Source organism: Aythya marila (assembly GCF_965140915.1).
Source record: "Aythya marila genome assembly, chromosome: 1".
NCBI lineage: Eukaryota > Metazoa > Chordata > Aves > Anseriformes > Anatidae > Aythya > Aythya marila.
Window position 1 is genome coordinate 153,114,465 of NC_139042.1, and position 15,873 is coordinate 153,130,337.

The window sequence follows — 15,873 nt, forward strand, 5'->3', positions numbered from 1 at the left end:
AACGAAACAATAAAATTTAACTCTGTATTGTATGATATGCATCGTACGTGATAGAATTGTGTATTGAATTGTGCAAGAAGTAGAGCTTATGGTGGTGAGAGTGAAATATCCTTATATATATATATATAATTATATATATATAATAACATAATAAAATGTGAAACGTGCTGTGCTTGTACTTCTAGCACCTATCAGGCTGTCCTGGCACCAGAATTTTTGGCTGGTGGTGATCTGTGTGCACAAGCCAAAGTAAGGCCTTGCCTGAACGAAGGCCACGCAGTCAGCAGTGCTTTCCAGGCTATCAGGTTGTCAAAAATCAGCTGCACTGGCAGAAGAGAAAGTGAGTCCCCTTTGCTTTTGAACCCTTGAAGTTAACAAATAACTCAGCCTGGAGCCAGGCATAAATACAAGATGTGTTAAGAAACCGCTACAAGAAGGTTTGTCGAACCTTCAGGTTTGTCACAGCATAAGCTCGCTGAAGTTAAACTTTGGCTTTTCTTTGATGATTTTCTGGCCACTGCTGTGTTTGTACTTCATATTACCTTATAGGCATTAGTTATAAAAATGTATCAGTGAAGACAGGATTTTTAACCAGACACCAGCTAGACCCATTCTAATCAGCGCTCTTACTCAGGAGGGGGGGAAAAAGGCCTTCCCTTAAAGCACCTTGTGGATAAATGGTTGACTGAGTGGCCTGTGAGCATGCTCTCTTAGCGAGCTGCCTCATAAACACGTTTCCCTCAGTGAAAGTATGAGTGTCAGCCTCTCCCCTACGTAGTCCCTGCTAATGTTTTCTTCTACTTTTTAATAAGAAGTAAAAATAATGGCAATATCTTTTTTAAAACTTTGGTTTTAGTATTCTTATTGATACTAGAAGGAATGTTTCTTTCCTTAGAGAACCAGACAAAAGGTTTTAAAATGTTGGGGTGCATCTGTTCTATTTCTCTCATGAAAGATCAGTGAGATTGTTGAGAGCAAGATTTGCTTGAAAGAACCCAACTGAAGCAGAGTGCTATTCTAATTCATGTTTTTTATTTTCACCTTTAATAAAAACTATCTTACAACGTTCTCTCAAAAAAGTAAAAGTGCTTAAAAATTAAAAACATATATATTTAGTCAACATAAAAATACCTAAGTATATTTCAAGCAACTGCTTTTCCTCTACTGTACACGAGATTCCATCAAGTTCTTGGGCTTCTGCTCCAGCCACTGCCTTTTCCATATATTTATCGTCTATGTACTTGTCAATTTTTAAACTAATTCTAATTCAGTTTGATTTTACACTACCTCAGAGATGTCTTTAAAGGAACTAAAATATTAAACATGAAAAGACGGCTTTGATTTTCACAATAAAACAGGAAAAGGATTCTTTGAACAATTTCCGAGCTTGGTTTTTATATCTTTGTCTGCTGGAAGTTCATTTGAAAAGCGAAGACCCTAAATGAACCAAATTCTATTAAGATCAGTAAAACTGAACCACACAGAGTTTATCCCACTGTCCTCCCAAAAGCTCTCAAATGGTTCCAAAACTATAAAAATGCAGCCAGAGAGTCGGTGACTTTGCACAGATCTTCATCCCAGCTACCTAGGAGGTTTTCAGCTGTACATTTCCATCCGTTTCCTGCCTATTCTTTGGCATCTCCAATCCCTCCAGCAGTTATTGCGAACGTGGCTTCGTTTTCAGGCATCTCAGGACTGGGGGTGGAAAAAAAGAAACTTCTGGTTTTCCCCCACGTTATATGCGGTTGTGGAACAGTCCCCAAAATTTAAGTATAAGCAACATGGAATACTTCAACGGAATATTTCAACTTCCTTATGCCTGTGGGCAAACTGTAGAAAGTGATCGATATTATCAAAAATGTGAAAGCCACCTCTGAAGATGACCCACAAGGGAGGGGACTGGAGAAAGTGTATGAGAAGAAAAGGTTCTGCTTATGCAAACTTTAACTTCCACGTCTTAGCTCCTGAGCGGGCACGCTGGTGTCTCCGTGCAATTTCACTAACACCATTTTTAATGACTTGCATCTGCCACAGCTTAGCAGGGAAACTGCTCTGGAATTTTCCTGCTAAGGGCCCACCTGCCTTAGCAGACCATTTGATAGTCTCTAAGAGATGAGCACCTAGGAGGATTTCTGATGAAAGATTACATAATTTCAGACACGTGATACGCAAGATGACTTGAGATCTGCTAATTAGTTTGTCCTTTCAGATTTTCTCTCAACGTACCATCCAGAAACGTGGTTAGTCTGAGACCATGAATCGTTTCACAGGCTCTTAAGTTTCAGCACCATGAACTTTGTTACCTTACCCTTGCCTGTAACGTGGCTTCCTTCCTGTGAAGGGACGGTGATTTACCTGTCATATATCTTGGCGATGCGCAGCTCCCCTCGCCCTTTCCTCAGACTAATTCGGGTAGTCGAAGCATGAGCGAGGATGTGGCCCCCAATGGGCTTCTTTGGGTCTGCCTGAAAGCTGAATTAGCAAGCAAATGTTGATGATTCACTGTGCAAATTCCATAGGCTAATGGTGTGATTAACTGGCAGACAAGGCAACTGAACTCAGTAATGAATAATAAATAAGCAAACAAATCAAAAGAGGACTGAAACACGCTTTCCTCAAGACAGGATGCTCAAATGCCCGGTGCAATGCTCAGTGGCATAATTGTCCTCTCATCAGATGGAAGAGGCTCAAGAAATGCACGCCTTAAACTACATTTATATACTTCTCCCCAAGAAAGTAATGTGTTTTGTTTTCAATAGTTTCTGTAGTTTGTTCTCTTTATTCGAGTCACAGTGAAAGAGGCCATCATTCCAGGAAGCAGATAAGCATTTACAAAAAATTGTGAAAACTGAGAGAAACCTATAGGTGTCATCCTTAAATGATTCATCACACCAGAAGGGCCAATGGTCAGTCTGAAACATTTAAAGAAATGAGGAGCATACCTTCATATCAACGCCTCTGGCTCCACACAATCTCACTTCTGATCTCTGTTAAGTATGTAACACAGATGAGAAGAATTTAACCAAAAAAAAGGAGAAAAAGTATCTTACGTCATGGTTGCTCCTGGATCAGCGGTCATCTGATTGGTCACAAACACAGCCACGTTATATTCTGCAATAGGAAATAACGCCAAGAAGGCGGGCTAGATCAAATTAGAATTCCAAAATATCCTCACCCCCCTGGTAAGAGCAAGGCAGCTAATGAACTACACTTCAGATCACAAAAGAAAGAGAAGCAAATCTTCCTTATGTCTGCTGGCTGGGGTTGGGCAGAAGACAGCCTAACTCTGCTGCTGTGTGACTTCAGCTGTAATATTTATGCCAAAAATGAGCACTTTTCAGAGTCCCGCTGAACAAGTCTTTCCCAATTCATGTCTTCCCTGTTGGCTCCCTGCCCTAGGCATCTTCTCTCTCCCTCTGTCTGTTCCCCCTTTTTTTGGTATTTACTGCATAAAAAAACATTTACTCATTCCTCAGCAACATTTCGGAGACATTCCAAAAAAGGAAGAATCCTGGTCATCTCATCGTCATCTCTGAGAGCACTGCACAGTGCAGGGCATGAGGCAATGAACACAGCCTACTCTGCTCCCTGTGCCTTTATCTTTTTTATCGTTGTGTTTCTTGTGTATTTAGACTGTAGAAAGTGAGGAAAGGCTGAATATTTGTCCAGTTCCACAACCTGTCCTCTCATTTAGGACTTAACACCGTTTCTCAGAAAACTCTAAACGTTGAATCATTCCAAAGACCCCTTAATCTGTCACATTTAAATAATTATTTTTTAATTAATTTGATCTTTTTCATTTCTTTTTGGGACCTGACAGATATGTAAAGTGAAGAAAGATTCCTGGGCCAATGTGTGATTGGGTAACACACTCAGACTACGAGGTGGTTGTGCCACCAACAACTACTGTTTCACTCCAGTCCATGTTTTCCACATTTTGCAATGTTTCCCTTACCTTCTGATATTTTTTGTAGCCTTGACAGCATCTGAGCGAGTTTCTGTTGTCGTTCAGCCAACTCTCCACGACCACTGAAATCCACACGGAAGAGTGCCATTATGGAGTCAATGATCTACATTGAAATTATGCTGAATAAGTAAATTCAGTGGGGGAAAAAAAAATGTAGATTCTGAAAGCAGAAAGCATAGGAGAAAAAAAGTGTCTTGTACCAATAGCTTGAAGATACCAGCTTCCTCGTGGAACTTGGCTGCGACATAGTCGAGCAATTCCATCTGATGTTCACCTGATGGGAAGTACGGTTGACAAATGGAATTAGGATCAGAAAGAGCTCGGAAGCAACAAAAGCCTGAGTTTTAAAATTCCACTTTAAGTGTCTGCGCTGTTTATATTTTCACTGTCAGACGTTTTAAGTCCACTGCCCATTAACAAGCTACCTCTACAATACCCAATAGTGCTTGTCCTGAAGGCTTCAGTTACCACTTGCCCAGGCAACAAAGCTTCTTTGTGAAAAGCTGCAGATTAAAGCTTTGTGAAGAAAACTTTGGTATGTGTGTGTGTTGAGAGCTGAAAACCAATACAAATGTTTGAATTCAATGCTGAATTAAATGACACAAAGAAATTGTATCGCCATATTTTCATGTTCATATTGCATTCTGAAAATAAAAGTCCCACTTAAGATTTCCTTCAAGTTTTAATGCAGTGTCTTCTGACAGAGTGCTTGAACTGACCCTATAAAGTTCTATTCACAAAATCATAGGGGATTTCTGTACAGCATTTATGTAATTAGCTCACGTTCAGGCAATCACGGTTACATTAATTGGTGTTTCTGTTACTAAGATGGTACACTGACAACCGTCATACACATAGCAGCGTTGTCGCAGCAAACTGCAAAAGTTTCTGGAGTGCAGTGGAGCTGGAATACTTCCACTGAGCCAGTCTGCTCCAGTACACCCCCAGAAATAGAAGCAAGCTTGTAACTCCTTTTGCTGGCAACAAAACATTATTTATGATCCTCACTGGACAATCTCACCCAATAAACTGAGAACTAGTAAAATAGAAGCCTTAGGGGAAAACAAACAAACAAACAAACAAACAATAAAACACAGATATCATGGCAGTTGCAATGATGATCTTACTAGTATATGCACGTGCATACAGCACGTTGTCAAGTACTGCATCGTGGTCGACATTGAAGCGATCAGCAATGTCACGAAGACGGTCCGGCCGGCTGACGTTAGTCAAGGTTAAGGATTTCTCTGAGTACAAAGCCTGCTCTGAAAACACTAAGACTCCATTCCAAAATAAGTCCATGGAAAAAGAGAGCATTTATTCTGATCCTAAAGAAGACTGAGTTTTCACGCTGTCTCACATATGCTGAAGAAAGTTTTGGGCTTATGATGATAATTGGTTTGTGTTTAGGGTTTGTGGGGGGGGGGGGGTTGATACATGGATCAAACCTTCTATCACCTGTCATCTATCTGTCACCTCCTACCATGTACCATTACTAAGAAAGCATGCTAGATCTCAAAAAAGCAGTTAAAAATAAATCTGTATCCTAACTATTTTTTTCCAGCTTGGATTAGATCAAATGACAGAGAAACATCACTGCCTTGTGGGCCACTACACACTGTGCTCTGCAAGCTTTCTGTGTCCATCATAATGTTTTACATCCAGGGAGCTATCTGGAACCTCCTGCTTGCTTAACCTCCTCACAAACTGAACTGTCTTTCCAGTTCATTGTACCTGTAGCTTTCATCAGCCCCAAAGATACAAAGTGTTTTCAGTATCAATGAAGATAATCTTTCCACCTGTGTAGCCACTTGGGCCTGGAAGCTGAGCTGTCACTAGAATGAATACAAATGTCAACATGAAAAAGTGGGAAAAATAGTTTCTTATGCTATTATTATTTTTAATAAAATCTGATGAGTGTTTATCCATATCACAAAGAGCCACCAGTTTTAAACAATGTGGAAATCACTGGTATCTCAAGTCTTAGTGCCAGCTTGAAAAGAAAGCCACACCACTTTCCTTTATTGGAGATCAGATGAGATTTAATTAATGGTGTCAAAATTGTGTTTAACTCAGCAACATCACTAAATCTGCATATTTTATATTGAAAATAGGTGAGGGGGTTATTAATTAGTTTTTATGCACAAAACACCCTCTAAATCCGCTGCCCAAATTAACAGTATTGATTTTGTAGTTTTTTTTCCAGCTGTAATTCATATAATCAAAAATTCTTTGGGTATGTATCTTCCCTGAATAGTTACTGATTGTGGGTTTAGTTTCTCTGAAGCGAATAAACTGAAATACTCAGTTCATTCAGTTGTAATCGTTCATGCAAAAGGATACAACCCTGCTGACTAATTTGGCCATTAGATTGTACTAAACGGAAGAGGCTCCAGTCTTCCAGAAGGTGCCACAATCCTTTTATAACAATGGGTTCATTTAAGTGAATGTTTGCCTGCCCAGTGCCTAGAAACTATAATCCAGCAGTGCTCATAGTTACAGCAGTTATTATTTACTATTATTTCTACACGGTGAGATAGCGCTGAGGAACCAAAGTCCTGCTCTACCTGGCACTGCCAAAGCCTTTGTTTATCCAGTTAATATGAGCCAGTAGTATCCCTTCAGTGCCCTTTCAGAATGTCATATTCAGCAAAACCTTCTGAAACCAGGAAATTAAAAACATTGCTGAGAAAGAATCTTGCCTTTGCCCTTTTCTGAGCAATGTCCCTGTCCCCCTGTAATCCGTATTTTGCTTTGCTTTTCCAGAGCTCAGGGATTGTTTCTTGTATGGTCTTCTCCCTCCTTATGGCTAAACTTAAAGTATTAAAAAGCAATTATCTACATGAATTCTGTACCCAAACATAATCAGTAAGAGGTGAGAGTCACCGAGATCTTTTTCACTGTATTTCTAGAGATAGAAAATTCTGACTTACCTTTATATGTTGGATTTTGATATTACGGTAAAAAATGGGTTCAGTGGGAAAAGAAAAAAAAAAAAGCTCTCCATTTTAAGGTAGCACACTTACCACAAAGGGTGTGAGATAGCTGGGTTTTGCCTGTCCGGAACTCTATTAAATGAAGAAAAAGAAAAAAAAAGACAGATTTTTTTCTTCAGAGTTTGCCAGATTCAGGATTTACAGCAATTAGAAACATACACCTATAAAATTCACTTTTTTTTTTTTTTTTTTACCCTTTGTATCTTTCAATCCAGATATATAAATCACATAATGTACAGTTGAAATATTTTGCATGAAATGTAGAATCTAAAATGCTTTAATTTGATCTCACTTGAATGCTAATTTAATTTCTACTTTACTGTAGAAGTTAAGTATTGCAAGGCAACTATGGAGAAGTAATAACTGAGGGAAGACGAAAAAATAATGGTTGGGTCCACTGACCAGGCCCAATTTCATTTTCAGTAAAATTATCAAGAAGTTTATGAGCTTATTCATTTCACTACATCAATTCATACAAGTCTCCAATATATCTTTTCTAAAGGGAAGACCACAGCGTTTAGCAAACTCTTATTTTTGAAGTGTTATTCACTGACTGACCACACTTACTGTAATAATAGCTTAATTGTGAACGCAAAATATTTTATGAAATTCAATACGTCCTGAGTGTGCATAAATAGAGTATCTTCTGTGTCAGTTTCATTACTGAGAAGGTACAGAGATTGCATCAGGGCATTAATAATGGTATGTCATACTGAATCAGCATGCCCCCAAGTCTAATGATTACTCATCTCATACTTAGCCTGCAAGCAAATGAAGAGAAAAAATAGGAAAACACTAAAGGAAGTGGAATCTTTCTTTTTCCACTCATGCAGGTACTCGTCTTATAATTACAATGTGATGTTTGGTAGAGGTAATGCAGCTTGATTTAAAATCTAAACTATTCTGCAGTTCTTTGTCTGTTCAGTAATACTCACTTAATGTGGTTTTCTCACCTCCAAAGGCCTCAGTGATTGCCATGCTTTCAATCCCACCACCCAGAAGTTTACTGAAGAGAGAGAATTATGATATGGTTAAGCACACAAAATCACAACAAGAAAATTAAAAAGAATTTTTTGCTGCTTTAAGAAAACTTATTTCTATCCTAAAGCCCCTCGCATCATGCATTAAGTGCAGGGCTCTACATGGTCACTGATTCACAAAAAAAAAAATAATAAACCTTCCTTAGTATGTGCAAGAGAAAAAAAAATAGAAAGAAAAGAAATGGGAAGAAAGAAGAGAGAAAATATCCTTGAAAGATAAAATTCCATAAAAGTATCTCAAGGAAGGTCTTGAAGACTTACAACTTTGACATGAGACATGCAAGTTGTGTAACTAGGTGAAAAAGTGATGTTGCAGTCAGGATTTTTGGCTGCAAACTCTGTTTATTTACAATGACTGTACAAAGTCGGGCACCTTTGAGCCAGCAGAGGCTCTAAATGCAAGGTAATCTATATATCCTGAGTATTTGTTCTTCTATATTTTTCTGTCTCATTACAGACAATAAATATGATTACTGGAACAACTTGGCCTAAGGCAGGACTGAAGTAGAGGTAAGCTTACTCAAATTCCTGGCTGCCAGTAGAAATATGAAATACCATCTTCCGTTTTTCACTGTACTCAAACGCAGTCAGGAAGCCTGGCTCCTAAGGCAGACCAAAGAGAACATGAGATGTTTATTTTGTTTAGCCTTAACCTGTTGACAGAGCATGATATCCCACCTAGGCATCTTCTTCTCCACCCTAGCCTCAATTACACACATTGGGTATGAAAAGCACCACAGCATTTGTCTGCTTGTTATAAAGTATTATCCCTTTAGAGTAATGGGCAGAATTATTTTCAAAATTATCTTGATGATGCAGTGAAAAATTCTGTAAAGAGAAACTCTGCATAGCATTTTGGAAAGGACAGCATAAATGTAAATGATCAGGAAAGTGAGTGGCTTACAATAAGCTTATTTGCGGCTTCTTTAATCTTGTCCACTTTGGCCTCTGAAAGCCCTTTTACATTGCACAGCGCCCGTCTTGTTGTCATCTGGATTCCTTTGATGGTGCAGATCCCAACTGACTTCAGTTTTTTAATATCTGCTACGTTCTGTAAAGAAAGTTCCTGTCTATGAGTGCTTGTGACAGTTAACAACTAGAAGGCAAAGTAGACCTTTCAAATACTTTATTATACACTCAGGCGTGTGTATTTTCATAAAGAAACAGATTTACAAGTAAACTCTTTCTTCTGCAGTTTTTCACACTCAAACAGCAGTAAATTTTGAGTAACGTTGGTGTGAGGGATCTTGGTGCAGAGATATCCTGGTGCTTTTGTGAGAAAGGCACGTTGGGTCCAGTTGTACCTACTTGTCCCTGTTCTGCACCAATCTTTCTAGATTGAAGCTGGTAGTAAAGAAACAGCATGGATTATTTCAGATAGTGTGGAGCATAACCCAATAAACTCTCTCAAATTCAGTCTGTCCTTGGTCCCTCAGCACAGATAATCTGTAAACCAGGTAATCTGATCATGGATAACTGGGAGCTGACTTGCATGGGTAGTTCGAAGCGGACTATCTGCTGTGCTGTTTCTGCATGTTCACAGCAAGTCCAATGTAAAACACAAGGAACCTTCCAGGTCCAACAGACACTTTGAGCTGGAGTGGACTTACTAGAGTTTTTAATTTATTGGCTACAGCACGACTTCAGTCAGCACCCTACTGACACATTTTGCCTCATCTCACCTCATTTTATGAGTCTGGCATCACTAGAAATTTAAAGGCATGCAACAGATCACTCATTAGAAAACATAACACATGAAAGATTTGGGATGATACTTCATCTTACCATCTCCAGCCAAGTTATTTCTTTAAAAAAAAAAATGTAAAAATAAATAAATAAACAACCACACAATAAGAACTGGATGTATCCTCTGTTTATTTGAAGTGTGTGGGTACATAAGACATAAGAAAGGAGGGGGGCTATGGAAGGAAATAGTCATGTTCTTTGGGAAGCTTGTTTCTCATCCTGTGATGTTTTTTGATAATTACATTAATAGTGATGGGCGAGGTAAAATCAATTACAAATAAAAACGACTCTTCCACCCAGAAGAATATAAAAATCAGCAACATAAAAAGCACTGAACTGTTGTTCACATAGCGTTTTTCTATTAAGACAACAAGCTACTCCTGCAAAGACCATTTTTCTAGACTGAAACTTTAATTGCATCTCCCAGCTGCTACATTTCTTCAGTGGCTTTGTCTTTGTTATCAAACGAAGACATTACAATTTCCTGAGTAGCAGACCTGGTTGCAAAAGTTCTTGTTCTCTCCCTCACAGATACACCTTCCACCAACAGTGTATTTACCAACCAAGGTGCTAGGATTTACACATCCTTAGACTACTGTTCAATACTATGAAGCATTCAGCCGTAGTCCTGGCTTAACATACTGACACACCTGCCCCCTTGTACCAGCTGCTTATCCTGATCCTCTCAACCCTATTACGGAGCATCTCTGTCCCAGTTATATGCTTTAGGATCAGGAATTTTTAAAATACAAAACTAAAACACATTTTTTCTTCTGATGCATTTTGCGTGCCTTGTTTCACAAATCCAGTTCACAGGGTGGCTGCAACAACAGATGTACCAGAAGAAGCAATATTGTGCTCTAGGGATAGGAACGCTAGGCAGTGACTGCAGGCTCGCAGCACCTATCAAATCATTTGAACATCAAACCACAGCCTAGGTTCTGCTTATCTGTTTGTGGCCAGATTGTCAGGTCTATTAAATACTTCTCTCTCTAGTCCTAGGAAAAAAAATCTAAACCCACAAAAAATAATTCTTTAAGCAAGTGAATTTAATAGGTATGGGGCATCATATGTTCACTGACACGGCTGACAATACCAGCTTCCCCTGGGGGGTGGGAATAACCACTTGGAAAGAAGGAGAAAAAAAATGATCAGGAAACTCCTATTAAACCAGATGTGTCTCCAAAAATGCACAATGAAAAACAGCCTAAGTCATCATCCCTCTATTTTCAGGATCCTTCATACCTCAGTATCATTCTCTGCATGCTTTATTCAATATTGACAGGCTAATACAGCTCCCTTCCAGCTCATGAGGTCAACCTCTTTGGTCATCTTTTTAAATTTTTAACACAAGAATCTGTGTGTTTTTCCTACTCTGTCCCATGCTGATTACAGCCCCCTATCTCATTATTCTTCTGCAGAACTCTCTTTAAAACTCCCTGTCAATGAACTGCCAATAAAAAAATCAACAATTACACTGCTGACATACTGAATGCAGTAGCTCCAGCGCTGACAAATGCTGCCTCATTGTGCCTGCCATCCCTTTCTGTATCCATCTACAGTCATTTATCTTAAAGTTTACATTATTTTGGGCAAACCCAACTTCTCGTTCTGCTTCTCTAACACTGAACATTCTGATCCATGAGTCAGTCTCCTGGACAAACACATAATAACAGTAATTCAAGTAAAAAGGTGATGTTTATGTGATAGTAATGATGATGATGAAAACACTTATAGGAATTCATATTTGATGAAGAAATCTATCCACTTATTTCTCTACTTATTTATGTTTTCTTCACTTCTACTCTACTCCCTTATACTGCATTCTGAAAATAGTTTAGCAACAATTGCCACTGAGTAATTTTAAGGGAACCAAAAACGCAGGTATAATTACAGAGATTGGCAGGAACAGGAAGTAATCTATCACTCAGATTTCAAATAAATTAACATCTGGTTGGTTTTTCAAGAAGTACCGGGTGCTAAATATTTTGAATATCTTGCCACTTTATTTAGGAATCTGCTGGGAATGAGATTTTCTGAAAATCTGTCTTATCACCAAAGGCAAAATTTGCTTTCACATGAATGATTTAATATTTATTGCAAGGAGGGATTTCACTTATTTGTATCAATGTGTAAACACTTCTGGAAATAACATTAAAATAGCTTTACGTGGACAATTCTGTGTGGTAAAGTCATTGGTAATACTTACAATTCCATGCTTTTGTAGCAGGTCAATATCCTGAAAAAAGGATTCCTAAAAAAAAAAAAAAAAGAAAATAGATTTTTTTTTTCTCATAATTACATCTATCTCAGTATATGTGTTTGTAATTTGTAAATCTTGAAATGATTTCCCCTAATAATACATATCTTGTTGAACTACCAAAATAAGATAACCCACAGTAAGCCAAGAGGGCCTACACATTTCCTATCACTTTCTTCTTAAAGTGTATCTTCACAGGCAAGCAATCCTCTGCTGTGCTAATAAAACTTGTATTAAGATCGTTGTCTCAATTCTTTCACCCACAGTTCTTCAGCCTTTCCAGGCTGATGACCATTCTTTGGAAGCATAAAATTAATGGCTAATCCCCTCACACTAAGTATTCAAGTGTAAGATATAGAGCAATAATGATAATCCCATTAAAAACTGCGCATAGCTTTTGAAAGGTTAACGAAGAGCATTTGAAGAGCAAGACTGTAAAAGGACTAGGAGAATGAGATTTTCCTGGTATTAGACTGTAACAAAATTTTAAATGCATTGAACTCCCTGATGGCCTTTGGGGACATCGTGTCTCTCCACAGAATTCATTACACTACAACAATACCTTCAGATATTTGCTGCACCTGTTTTTCAATGAATCGCAAATTTACCTCATCATCCTGGTATCCTGATTCTTCTTGGACTACTTGATCCTCCATGGCCTTCATCGTGAAAGAGCAGGCAATAAAATATTGATCAGTACTGAGAAACACAAGCAAAGACAGCATTGGAGGGGTATTAATTGTGTCAGTAACTGTGAAGGAACTTTTAAAATGTCCTCAAACTACACAGCCTTCCCAGTGCGTCATCACATATGGATTTAAACTTGGATTCTCTATCCCACTTTTTGTCCTACCAGACCAAAAGGAGAAAATCTATTGTGTTACTCTCTGACGAACCAATTTAGCTAGAAAGGGTTTAATTGGTATTAAGAAGAGAACTCATTCCCTTGTGAGAATCTTGGGTCCAAGTGTGATTTTGGAGGTGAGAATATTTTCAGTGATTTATCATTAGCTGAATTTATTGCTGTAAGGAAGTTAAAGATGATATTTTTATATCAAAAGTCAGTCGAGTTGCAGATAGAACAGGTAATGGAAAAGTCTACGCAATATCTCAGCTTCCTCATCTTGTGTGACCCAAAGCTCACAAAAAGGTGCTATTGAGAAGACTACAACTTCTTAGTCATATATCTCGAGGGCACACTTCAGAGTCATATTTGTTTTCAAGTTCTTTGCTGCAATTCAGAATACCTAACAAAAGCTGAAGACATGCAGGTAATGCCTGTAAGAAGTATGCAAGCATGAAGAGAATAAAAGAAGGGTAGTAGAAATCTGAGGCTTTTATTATGCAAAAATGAAAGCTTATTTCATGGTTTCTCATGGTTAACTTGCCATGTCTGTATTCTGCTATGGCTTCACTGCCCTTTTTGTGAGACTTCCATTAACAAGGCCTAGAACCAGAACAGGCACTTACCAAATAAAAAGCTCAACTAAAAAGCACATTATTACCTCCTTAAGTTTCATAAAAGCAGGATAAATTAATAGTTCCTTACAAATATGGTCTTATAGCCCATTTTGTCAGTTTTGTGATTTTATAAATTGTTAGGTTGCTTCTGTCTTGCGAGCTGCCTTCATTGCTGTAGCTATGGTTTATCAAAAGTTTTGTAAAGTGCCTCATCCAGAAGCATTTACTTACCCATCCTTGTTAACAAAATCCATGAAAAGTATATGATGGGTTTATTATGAAAATACAAGATGGGATAATTTAGAATAAATATCTGCAAATAGCTTTTTTCATTTTTTAAACGGATACTTAAGGTCTGCTTAATTTTCTTACAAGAGTCTTGTGTATACAGAGGATGGGAAAAGCGAGAAAAAAAATATAATGCTAGGATGATATTATTTAGGTTTTGGAGTTAATATACGATGGAGTCACTTCTGTTAGTATTCAATAGAAGTACTCCTAGAATGTCAGTTATTTCTGATAGCATCAAGATGTATTTTGTTTTTATTTCAAAAGCCTGACAATTATGGAATGAGAAGTCATGCCTTCACATCATGCTTTATACCAGTCAGAAAAATAATTACAGTAAAATAAATAAAAAAGTACTTGAAGAGATTTTTAAAACCCCAAGCTTCAAAGGGTGAAGGAAGAAAAACAAGTAATGCAAAAAGTATTAAAATCCCCTTCTCCATTAAAAATATCCTCCTGAAAATGCACATAATCCTGAACTACAAGCATGGTTTAATAAGTCATAGGTTCACTCTCCTACTCCCCGTCCTTAGGCAATTGGCACCTCAAAGCAGAAAAACTAGGCAGACCCAGACACGTGCCTTCCTGCGGGCTAGAAGGAAAAATCGAGAAATTATACCACACTCTCTGAAAGTTTTAGGGATGAACAAAACCCTGTTTAGTGCTGAGCCCTCCTGTCCCTGGTGTGTTGGTACAGTGAAGGCCCAGAGGATTCCAGCTGCCACTGACTGCAGTGAACAAGAAAAAAGGCTGAAAGGCTGCGACAATGCAGCAAATCCATTATGAAGTAAGGATCGTTGGGAAGAAACATGCTTTTGTGGCACCTCAGGTGCCTCAGGTGCCACAAAACCTTGTAATTACTGCCCTTGGAGCTATTCATAAGGATGCATGGGCAAGACCGGCTTGCTGCACTAGTTTGAATAGATATAGATTGTTGGTGTGACAAGCTCTTGGCCTGAGCACATAAAATTGGGTTTAATAAACGTGTTTTTTTGGACAGGAACATTGCAGCTGATTTGACAGGAGCTGAGTTCGGGCCTCCATGTTACAGGCAGCAGGATGACCCATTCCCTCCTCCCCCTGACCTCCTGAGGAGCACCGTGCCGCAATTCCACATTTACAAATAAACGATTAATCACATATCCACACACACATTTATTTGGCTTCTCCTCGACGTCTGCCCTTTTCGAGGGATGCAAATTCACCTTCCCAGAAAGGGGCGAGGCTCCACAGAAATCCACTGGGAAAGCCGAAATCCCCCCCCCCCCCCTCAAAATGATGATCACGGTCACTGAACCGCTGCTCAGAGCCCGGCAGCTCCCTGAGGGGCTGCGACACCCTTGGGTGCTGAGGGGACCCAGCCCCAGCCGCTGAGGGAGAGCCGCGGGCCCGCCGCTAATGGCGGGACCGCCCTGAGGGAGGCGCGCGGGCTCCTGACAGGAATGGGGCTGCTCCCCCCCTCCCCTCACTAAAATACAGTTCATTTTTGGCCTCAAGCGTGTTATCTTCTAAAATTTACCGACTGTTGCGTTTGTCAACGAGGGGAAATGTTGTTTTACCCTTATTTTATGGCTGGCTTCGCGACACACAGCGGTGGTGGGTCTGAGGGTGGGCAGTCCGATGCAGCGCAGTGGGTGCCCTACACGCGTCCCACTACACCAGGCGCTTTTGGGGTGGGTGGCCAAAGCCCGTCAGAGGGCATCCACTTCTGAAAGCTGGAAGAGAAGTGACTTGCCTGAAGACACAAGATAGGAAAACGAGATTGAGTCATGCACATGGCGATCTGTCATTTTAAAAGGACGGGAAAAGTGCATTTTAGGATATAAACACTTCCAGCGGCTTGCAGTCCCATCTCCTTGGAGATCCTGTTTGAAAAGCGAATGGCCTGTTTCAGTTCAGCTGTGTGGAAATGAGCTGGCAGTGCAGCACCATGCTGAGGAGAAGCTGGTGGCATCCCAGGGTCGGTGCCCTTAGTTTTGGTGGACTTTCAAGTGTTATGAGGGGTGAGAACACTGCCTCTTCACACGTGTTTCAAAGCACTTTGAAAATTTCCATGCCTTCTGTCTGTGAGAAGTGAGGAATACATCCAGTGTCTCCAGTATTAGCCAAAGCAGG

The 15,873-nt window shown here is 39.4% G+C and overlaps 1 protein-coding gene across 1 annotated transcript; it reads right to left on the bottom strand.

The window, feature by feature from the left end:
• Positions 1-1,540: 1,540 nt before the first annotated feature.
• DMC1 (DNA meiotic recombinase 1) lies at positions 1,541-15,443 on the bottom strand. The gene is made up of 14 exons (XM_082764740.1): positions 15,318-15,443; positions 12,618-12,708; positions 11,959-12,003; positions 8,908-9,054; positions 8,524-8,606; positions 7,917-7,969; positions 6,994-7,035; positions 5,730-5,802; positions 5,095-5,186; positions 4,168-4,241; positions 3,956-4,070; positions 3,051-3,111; positions 2,356-2,472; positions 1,541-1,695 (listed from the first exon to the last, which is right to left on the bottom strand). The coding sequence occupies exons 2-14, from the start codon at positions 12,672-12,674 to the stop codon at positions 1,626-1,628; spliced, it is 1,029 nt and encodes a 342-aa protein (XP_082620866.1). The 5' UTR covers positions 12,675-12,708; positions 15,318-15,443; the 3' UTR covers positions 1,541-1,625.
• Positions 15,444-15,873: the final 430 nt, after the last annotated feature.